Raw genomic sequence first — 9,732 nt, forward strand, 5'->3', positions numbered from 1 at the left:
TCCAATCTCATTGCTCTTGAGCCTACAGTGACCCATACTGGGGAGCTTGCTCTGGTAAGGGGTTGTAAGTTCAAAGTCATTGGCTACAGATGGTTCCTCTGCCGACTGGAGTCACATCCTCTAGGGCTCGAAACATTCCCGGGAATTTACATAAGGCAGTACGAATCACAGCAAGTGAGGCTGCAAAAACACCCGCCCTGATCCTTGCCCTGCAGCGCCTGGACTGCGGTGGGGCGTCTGTCTGAAGTTTCCAGGAGAGCGGACACAGTCCAAGCAAAGGACCTAGGCGATCGCCCAACTCCCACGAGAGTGCTGGACGTGCGGCTACAACCAGGCCCTAGATTTGGTCTCTGCCTCTCCCGCTCCGACGCCCCCGCACGGACGCCACCAGCCCAGCTTCCTCCCGACCCCGAAATCCTGGACCTAGCGTGGGGCCACCTCTCGCTCCTGGAAGGATCGGTTGCCGCTTTAAGGGAAAGAGGAGGGGAAGGGGCGGGGGAGTGGGGGGCGGGGAGAGGCGGCAGAGGAGGGGGAGGGGGGATCCCCCTCGCTCCCACGTGGTCCGGGCGCCTGTGAATCGCGCCCGCCGGAGGGTCTCACAGCGAAATACAAAAGCAGCTGGGAAGCCACGGCGAGGCGAGTTCCCAGCGCCCGAGCAGAGCGCTGGCCAGAGCCCCGCAGAGCTCCGCGGCCGCGATGGGGCTCCGGCACCCGAAGTCCCGGAGCCAGCCTGCAGCCGGGCCCGCCTCACCGCCCGCGTCCGGGCGCCCGGGCTTGGCTTGAAGCGGCAGCGGCGGCACCGGCGCGCCGGCAGGAGCATGGGGCGGAGGATGCGGAGCGCCGCCGCTGCCGCGGGGCTCTGGCTGCTGGCGTTGGGCTCGCTGCTGACGCTGTGGGGAGGGCTCCTGCCACCACGGACCGAACTGCCAGCCTCCTGGCCGCCCGAAGATCGACTCCCCAGGCATCCGACCCAGAGTGGCGGCCCCGCGCCCGAGCCGCGCTTCCCTCTGCCCCCGCCCCTAGCGTGGGACGCCCGCGGCGGCTCCCTGAAAACTTTCCGGGCGCTACTCACCCTGGCGGCCGGCGCAGATAACCCGCCTGGGAGGCACCCGGACGATCACGGGCGGCACGTGCCAGCCGGACTTCCCGAGCCCGCGGAGCGCACGGCGGTACACGGGGGCATCTTCTGGAGCCGCGGCCTGGAGGAGCAGGTGCCCCGGGGCTTTTCCGAAGCCCAGGCGGCAGCGTGGCTGGAGGTGGCGCGGGGTGCTCGGGTAGTGGCCCTGGATCGCGGAAGCTGCGGACGCAGTTCCAACCGCCTAGCCCGCTTTGCCGACGGCACCCGTGCCTGTGTACGCTATGGCATCAACCCGGAGCAGATCCAGGGTGAGGCCCTGTCCTACTACCTTGCGCGCCTGCTGGGCCTCCAGCGCCACGTGCCGCCGCTGGCACTGGCTCGGGTGGAGGCTCGGGGCGCTCAGTGGGTGCAGGTGCAGGAGGAGCTGCGCGCCGCGCACTGGACCGAGGGCAGCGTGGTGAGCCTGACGCGCTGGCTGCCCAACCTCACCGACGTGGTGGTGCCCGAGCCCTGGCGATCAGAAGACGGCCGTCTGCGGCCCCTGCGCGACGCCGGGGGCGAGCTGACCAACCTTAGCCAGGCAGAGCTAGTGGACTTGGTACAATGGACCGATCTGATCCTCTTCGATTATCTGACGGCCAACTTCGACCGGCTCGTAAGCAACCTCTTCAGTTTGCAGTGGGACCCACGCGTTATGCACCGCGCTACGAGCAACCTGCACCGAGGACCGGGAGGGGCGTTGGTCTTTCTGGACAATGAGGCGGGTTTGGTACACGGTTACCGGGTGGCCGGCATGTGGGACAAGTATAACGAGCCGCTGTTACAGTCAGTGTGTGTGTTCCGAGAGCGGACTGCTAGGCGGGTCTTGGAGCTGCACCGGGGTCAAGACGCCGCGGCCCGGCTGCTGCGCCTCTACACTCGCCACGAACCACGTTTCCCAGAGCTGGCCGAGCTCGCAGACCCCCATGCTCAGCTGCTACAGCGCCGCCTTGACTTCCTAGCCAAGCACATTTTGCACTGCAAGGCCAAGTACGGCCGCCGGCCCGGGGACTTAATGGCACTCCGAGGAAGAGAGGGAGTGGGTTATGAATGATGGTTAGAGGGCTGTCTTCTCTGCCACTGGCTAGGACCAACCGGCCAACGCCCACACAGCGGCCTGATCGCGAAGCTGTCTAAAAACTTGTGTTTTAACCCACTTGCCCCTTTCTTTTCATGCCAGGCGGTTTCCTTTCCAAGTTCTGGAAGGGCAAACTCACTGAGGCGAGAATTATAACATTCCCTCCACCCAGCTTTTAAAAGGGATTCTTTTCTGTGCTTGCGTGGAGATTGGATCCGAAGAAACTGGCTGCTGGGGTTTGGCCCCCGAATGGCAGTCTCTATGGGAGATGCAGACCATTCTTGTCGCTCTCTCCACCCCTTCCCAAAAAGGAAAACTTCCGTTTGAGCCCTTGAGCTAATCCTGTTATTTCCTATCAAACACGGTACGGGTGGAAGCAGAGCAGGCTGTGACAAGGGCCGGTGGAGCCCCCTTCCTGTGTTCTCCCTTTGTTCCAGCGCCGCGATGGAGAGATAACTGTTCCAGGCTGAGGGACAGCTCTGGATAGGACAAAGAACAAGACTCCCCCACCCCTGGGAGCCCTACAGACCCTGGCCATTTGTCTGACTCATTCCCCAGTTCTAGTCATTTTGGCCTGAAGGCTGTGAATTCAGGACTAGCTGTGTGCAGCAGAGTCAGTAATGAATCTCTTCCTGCTTCTCCCAGCTGACCAAAAAATATGACAGTGATGATGCTCACCAGAAGAAGAAAAAAAAAGTCAAATCCATGCACTTTACTTTGTTTTTAATTTTTTAGTAAGAAAAACTTTTTTATTTGACAGATTCTGCCTTCTATGTATATATGTGCATAAATTGTGGTGTAAATAGACTAAACAAACTTATATTTCAATAAAAGGGAGTTTAAAGTTTAGAATTTAATTCTTTGTGGCTTGATCTGATTGAGGCTCCTGACCTCATCTACTTCTGGAATACCAGTTTGGTTTTGTCTGGTTAATGGGTGTGCCTTGCAAAACAAAGCATGTAGCTCCACCCACTTTGTGGCTGGGGAGTGAACAAAGGCAAGAGTGCTAGAGTCCCCATCTCCGCTCAAATGAACCTGGGACTGGAAAATTGAGTTCAGCCTAGAAGGGGAGGAAGGGACCAGTTCCTAGCCAATAAAACAGATCTGAAAGGATTCCGCCGTAATATATTCCTATATTAATCATTTGGTAAGTACGATAGAACCAGATGTGCAGATTAAAACATGACGAATGCCCCCTTTTAAACCTCGCTGCGTGGTCACGTGCTCCGGGCTGTTTCCAATGTTGTAATTGCCCTGCAACTCACTGTGTGCAGATAATAAGTGGAGCACATACCGCCAACAGGTAGAGTGTTATAAATTAATTCTGCCTTTTAATCTCAGACATGCATTCCTCTGCATTCAAGAGATAATCTCCAACATCTGGACTCCTGGTGTTCTGTGGCTGTTGGGCTGCATGTCCTCTCAAGGAAGCCACTGGGACAAGAAAGGGTACAGTAAGTACTTTAGTCCCTGACATTTGAATTGCGGCCTTTGGGAATCTCAAAATCTAGAAAATTTGGATTGGTATCTGGACCCAAGTGGCCTTGCCTGTTACTTTTTCATTTAATCATCTTTAATCCAGGCAACTTTTAGTTACAACTCCAATAGCTTTTTATTTGACTTGCATTTGTAAACCTGGAGTTTTATAGACTCGGGAAAATATTAAGTCTCTGTGGGTTTCCCTTCACACTCAACCCTGTAGCCCAGTGTGTAATTTAACTATTTAATGTCATCTTTCTGTTTCCAGTGACTTACTCTAGCTCTAAGAAAGATACAGCTCATGAACTGTGGTGTAAGCCAATTTTTTCCAGAGACTAAATAGAGAATGTGCTGATAATGGGAAATACATCTCCTTTCAAGACACAGTGAGACCTCTGATAATTACGCTTTTGAAAAAGAGACATTTTTCATTTCTGGTGATGATTTGCTGTTGAGGTTAATGGAGGCTGCTCCAAGAGAAGGGTAGATCTTAGTCCACTGGCATTTTTCCTCAGCACGTTTTCGCTGAGGGAAACCGTGAGAAGGCCTAAGTTTGGAGTTTCACCCGCTGCCCAGGAAAATCACCCTGCTCTGATACAACTTCCTTGGGCAAGTTCTGGGCCAACGGCATTCTCCACATTCTTCCTGTGCTTCAGCTCCAAGCCCAGACTTGACCATGGGTAACCATGAACACGAAACAGCACAGTGTAAAGGGTTCTCAGATTCTCTAATGAAGCATATCTGCCCGTTGGCAAAAATAGGTTTAACTTCATGGTAGCGTTGTTAAGGGAACCAAGGCCTAATTATAGACAAAGGGCTTTAACTGTTGGTAGTCCTCGTGACTAGTCAGTAGGCCGGGGCATGGAAAGCTCCATTAGCATTGTGCGATGCTCAATGAATGCTCCCAGGGATAAGTCATTTTTGAACGGGAGATGAGTTGGAAAAAGTAATGGGTTCTGCAGGGAGACCATAATCTGAATTCTGACCCTCACATGCTTACCTTCAGCACGTCATTTAACTTCGCTCCCTCATCTGTGACATGGAGATTCAATCAGGAGTACTGTGGGATTTAAATGTTAACATATAAAACATACACAGAAGACACACGCTTTAAAAAGAATCCCCAGCTCACATTCCTCTTAAAGGGGAAAAACAAAACCAACCTTTTCCCCCCTAACACTTTCGTAAATTTCTACTCGAGTTCTTTATCAAAGCCAAGTCTACCTGTTTCCAAGATCAAGATCAGTTTTGACGTGTGGTGATAAATTAACAAAGTGTTTGTTGAGAACCCTCTTCTAGCACTGTGTAAAACATGGTTCATTCAGCCAAGGGCCTAGGCTTGATTTCCACATGGTTTTAAGTGGGTGTTTTCAGAAACCAGCACACCCTATGTACCAAGGCAGCTGGACTAAAATACACGCGAGAGATTTAGAAGAGGAAAGAAAAAAATGTAGATGGCTCATTGCAAATCCATCACCTCTTCTGGAAAGCATCAGAGAGTGATGAATCTTTGCAAGAACAATCCTCTTCCCAATTCCTTCTGCCAAGAGAAAGCAGGCAGTTGACCTTCCTCCTTGGGTCTGACTGTTGATTAATGCGCTCTGCCGGTGACATAGTTCTAAACTCTATTAAGTATGCTCGCACTCCTGTCTTCAAATCAGAAAGAAAAACAAATTATTTTAGCACATCTCGACACTTCGGAGCCCTCTGACTACGACCGTAGCTAGGAAAGACCTCCGCAACCTGGAAGCTGATGGTGCGAACTAAATGAGCAAATATTTACGATATTTTCAGGAGAGTGCCTGGCACACGGGGACCACAAGAGGGATTTATTGATGTGGTAGATCATTCCTCCTCTGAGTCAAAACCAGAGACACTTTGGATGCCAGGCAAGATCCTCTCATAACGCAGCCTTATCACTGTTACAGAACACTTTATGCAGCCTAGAGCGCATGAGTCTAGTAAGAGATACCCAGAGCTCATGGTTGCCAGTAGGCCACTATTTCTGGAGATGCCCTCTAAGATAGAGTCAGCATGGGGCCGCCCCCCTTTCTTACAGCAGGCTGTAGTTCTATTTCTCATGTGGCCTGTCAGCTTCGGGGAGCAATGAGCTGTGGAATTTTTGCAGGCTCCCGAGGTAGCAGGAGTTATTTATGAGTCATGGATCATCTGACCTTGGGAACTCGTTGCCCCTCCGTGTACCTGCCTCATCCCACACAACCACTGATCCCAAATAATAGAAGGGCAGAGGCTTGTGAGAGGAGGAGCGAAAGCCCAGTGACTCCAGGAAAGACCAGTGCGTCAGCTGCTGCAGTGACTAAAAACCCCGTTCCTTACTGCTCTCAACACTGACTGCTCAAGGCACCTTAAGGGAAGGAGAGTCTCGGAGGGGAGTGTGTTGTGGGAGGAAAGTCAGGTGACTGGAGAAGGCAGATGTCACATTGCACAGTCGGAGGGGAGTGTGTTGTGGGAGGAAAGTCAGGTGACCTGACCAGAGTGTAAGGCAGATGTCACATTGCACAGGCAGTCAGGAAGCAGCAAGGGTTGTGTCTGGTACTTGGCTTACTTTTTCCTTTATAGCCAGTTCATAAACCATGTTGCCCACACTTGGGGTAGCTCTTGCCTCTTCAACTTGACCTGGGAAACATCTTCATAGACGTGATTAGAAATATGTCTCCTAGGTGGTTCTGGATCCTGTCAAGTTGACAGCCAACCTCCACAGAAGCAAATCACCTCCAAGCATATTTTGGTGAATCAAGTTTAACGGAAAGGATTCTGGGAGTTGGGAGACCCAGGTTCCTTCTGGCTTCTGATTTGAGAAAGTCATTCTTCTCCCCTGTCTGACTCCCATTCCTTTACATGAAAGAAGGTGTTAGTTACATGATGAATCTGTTAATTTCCAGAATCACAGTATGATATACTTTACATTATGACCTAAGACAGACAGATGGACACACACACACAAGAAACAAAGGTCTCAGTAAACAATATGTGTGACACATATTTTTATGTTTTATTCAATTGTGCTCTGTCCTTTTTCTCAGCTTCCAAGTGCTAATTGGAACCCTCTAAACTGCTTTCCTAACCGATCAGAGGGGTACAACCTACACAAAACAAGCCCTGGCTTACCTCCTCACAAAGCTCCTTCCCAGCTCTCAAACTCTGGGGAAATTCCATTTACAACCAGTTTCTAACCCACTGCCTTTCCCCCCAAAGGGAATACAAAAAGGCTTCAATTCTGTAGACTGAAAAAAAGACGAAAGGGCTTCGTTGAAAATGTAGCTGAGAGAACCGCTCGACATCTTCCATGGGGTCTCTTCATAAATACCTCTAAACATGGGAGGCAACGTCTCGTCTGCTCTGAGCATGTATGAGCAAATAACGCTTTGAAGTTTTAAAAAAGGAAAACAATAATTCTTTGCATCTCTGCCCAAGGACGGCTCAGGAGGACAGTTTCTTGTCTGTGTATTCATAAAGATCAGATGTAAAGTCATCATTTTTTAATGCGACTGTTTTACCAGTTTCTCTTTCTGTGTCCTGCTGTGGGGAAACTGCATTAATAAACTATGTCTCAATGCTGCCTAGCTGGAATTTTTTTCTCTGCAGGACTCCACCAAATATAGCAAAGGAATGCTTATTTTATTTATCTTTTCAACTCTATTTCCACTTCAGATATGTCTTCTTGGCAGTTTTGAATTTTTCTCTCAATGGCACTTTATTGTTTTTTAGGAGACTAAGGAACTAATTGTTTGTTGAGGAAACAACCACAAAAATTATTTCCCCCCTTTCTCGGGTGCCATATGGTATCTTTTATGGTTTTAATAGTTATTTTATTTCCCATCCAGAAAAGTTAAGTAGCTTAGAGAGCTCTCGTTTTCCTCGTACCAGCTCACAGATTCGGCTCCGCTGAGAAATTGTGGGTTATAATAGAAACATGTCACTTTTAAGCCAATGGCTCTATATTTTGCAGCTGTCTCTGCCTGCTGTTTATAGCTTCCTGGAGATGACTTTTTTTTTTCCTTTAACGTCCATTAAAGATTTTGTCCCATTCTAGAAATGGCCTGAAAAGGTAAGATTAAGAGACTGACCACAGCCGTGGTCTTTTTTCTTTGACGTTGTAAATGTGTATGCGCCACATAAAATGGCAATTTTAATCATTTTAATTGTACACTTTATGGCATTATGCATACTTACAAATATTTCTAGAACTTTTCCATCAATTTCCAATAATAAAATAAAACCACAAAGCAGTAACTCTGCCTCACCCCTCCCCTACCCTCCAGTCACCTTTCTGTTTGTATAAAATTGCCTGTTCTGGGTATTTCCCTTCAGTGGAGTCACCTGACATTTGCTTTATTTTTTCTCTTACATCCATGGTCACTGTCTTGTTCAAGAAGGCAACACCATCGAAGCGAGGCACTGGTTGTGGAAAGTGGCTGTGTCTCATTTGAATCTCATTTCCACTTAATAATAACTCCAGAAGTTGCACCAACTTGAGATCCTCCTTAGTTTCCTCTGGAAAAGCCATGGGGAGATGATAGCATCTCTGGAGTCTCTTTCGCTCTAGGAAAACACTTACACGTGGCAGCTACCCAGGAGGGTGAGTACTAGTCCTAGCTCCCAGTCTCATTTCCCTACCGAAGGAGTAAACCACCTTTACACTTTCCAGCCCTACCGAAGTGCTGTGGGTTCATTGGTGAACCAGAGAGGTGAAGGATTTGCCTCTGTGGAGCTTAGAATCTAGACAGGAAATGGAAACTTGTCTAGGAGAAATCAGATGTGATAAGCAAATCACAGTAGAGAAACGTGCAATGTGACTTTGTACTGTGACAACTTAAGCTGACCTAGAGGGGGGTCAAAGAATGTTGACAATCTGGCCTTTTTTGTCTTTGAAATTTAGAGCAATATTGGCAGGGAGGGTAAAATATGAGATTTCCATCATAGCGCCCCCCCCCCAAACGATCTGTAGCTAGACTACTAGACTACCAGACTACTAGAGAGTGTGGTCTCTGCGGCTTCTCTTGGGAGGATGGGGGAGCCATAAGTAGGTGGTTTAAGTTTTTCCAGTAGGTTGTTGTCTGCAACATGACATACATTTAAATATTAATCTTCCCAAGGCAGGGTGCATGGGGAGGGCACGGCAGGAATTAATATCAGGGGGAAATTAGGACTGTCAATAATATTAATAGCTACTTTTTGCTGACTGCATATTAACAAACAAGGCTTTGTGTTACACATCTCCTAGAGCTCTGAGGATTAGCACTGACTGGATATTTCTTTTACAGATTGAAAAGGAAGGGTCAGAGGAAGCCAAGTGCGCCTATGGCTGACTAAGGCAAGGGGCTGCGTCTTAAAGACAAATTTCTCTGGGATAAAATGCTTTCTCTCTCTTCCCTTTGTTTCCCTACCTGTCTTTGTAGGGAAATTCCTATATGAAGTTTCAATATGTGGCCCATTGCCTTTGCTTTTTTGATAGGCAAATTATGTGCTTCTCAAATCTAAAAATGTCTCTCTTTGTATTTTTTTTAATCTAAACAAATTCTGAGAAGCTGGAGAGATGGCTCAGTGGTTAAGAGCATTACCTGCTCTTCCAAAGGTCCTGAGTTCAAGTCCCAGCAACCACATGGTGGCTCACAACCATCTGTAATGAGATCTGGTGCCCTTTTCTTGCCTGCAGAAATACACACAGACAGAATATTGTAAACATAATAAACAAATAACTATTAAAAAACAAATTCTGAGTCATTGTCTCCTCAATTATTTTTTTCTTTCTCACTCTTTCTATTACTTTCTTCTAGAAATATTGTTGGGTATATATTAGTTTGTCTTTTTCCCTCTTTTATTTTTGTTGTTATTGTTGTTTCTTTGATTTTTGGTTTTTTGAGACAGGATTTCTCTGTGTAGCCCTGACTTTCCTGGAACTCACTCTGTAGACCAGGCTAGCCTCAAATTCACAAAGATCTGCCTGCCTCTGCCTCCTGAGTGCCAGAATTAAAGGTGTGCACCACCATGCCCAGCTAAGTTGTCTTTCTATTGTCCATATCCCAAACAATTTCAC

At 48.5% G+C, this 9,732-nt stretch overlaps 1 protein-coding gene and 1 long non-coding RNA gene across 2 annotated transcripts; both read left to right on the forward strand.

Moving 5' to 3' along the window:
* The first annotated feature begins 230 nt into the window (after positions 1-230).
* Fjx1 (four-jointed box kinase 1) lies at positions 231-3,052 on the forward strand. Its single transcript, XM_050147172.1, has one exon. The coding sequence runs from the start codon at positions 819-821 to the stop codon at positions 2,169-2,171; it is 1,353 nt and encodes a 450-aa protein (XP_050003129.1). The 5' UTR covers positions 231-818; the 3' UTR covers positions 2,172-3,052.
* Positions 3,053-3,193: 141 nt separating this feature from the next.
* Positions 3,194-9,083, forward strand: LOC126504713 (uncharacterized). The gene is made up of 4 exons (XR_007592693.1): positions 3,194-3,342; positions 3,537-3,649; positions 8,069-8,274; positions 8,960-9,083. It is a non-coding gene; the product is annotated as an uncharacterized lncRNA (long non-coding RNA).
* Positions 9,084-9,732: the final 649 nt, after the last annotated feature.

Source organism: Alexandromys fortis, unplaced genomic scaffold (genome assembly GCF_014885135.2).
Source record: "Alexandromys fortis isolate MF-2015 unplaced genomic scaffold, M_Fortis_MF-2015_v1.1 scaffold_12, whole genome shotgun sequence".
Taxonomy (NCBI): Eukaryota; Metazoa; Chordata; class Mammalia; order Rodentia; family Cricetidae; genus Alexandromys; species Alexandromys fortis.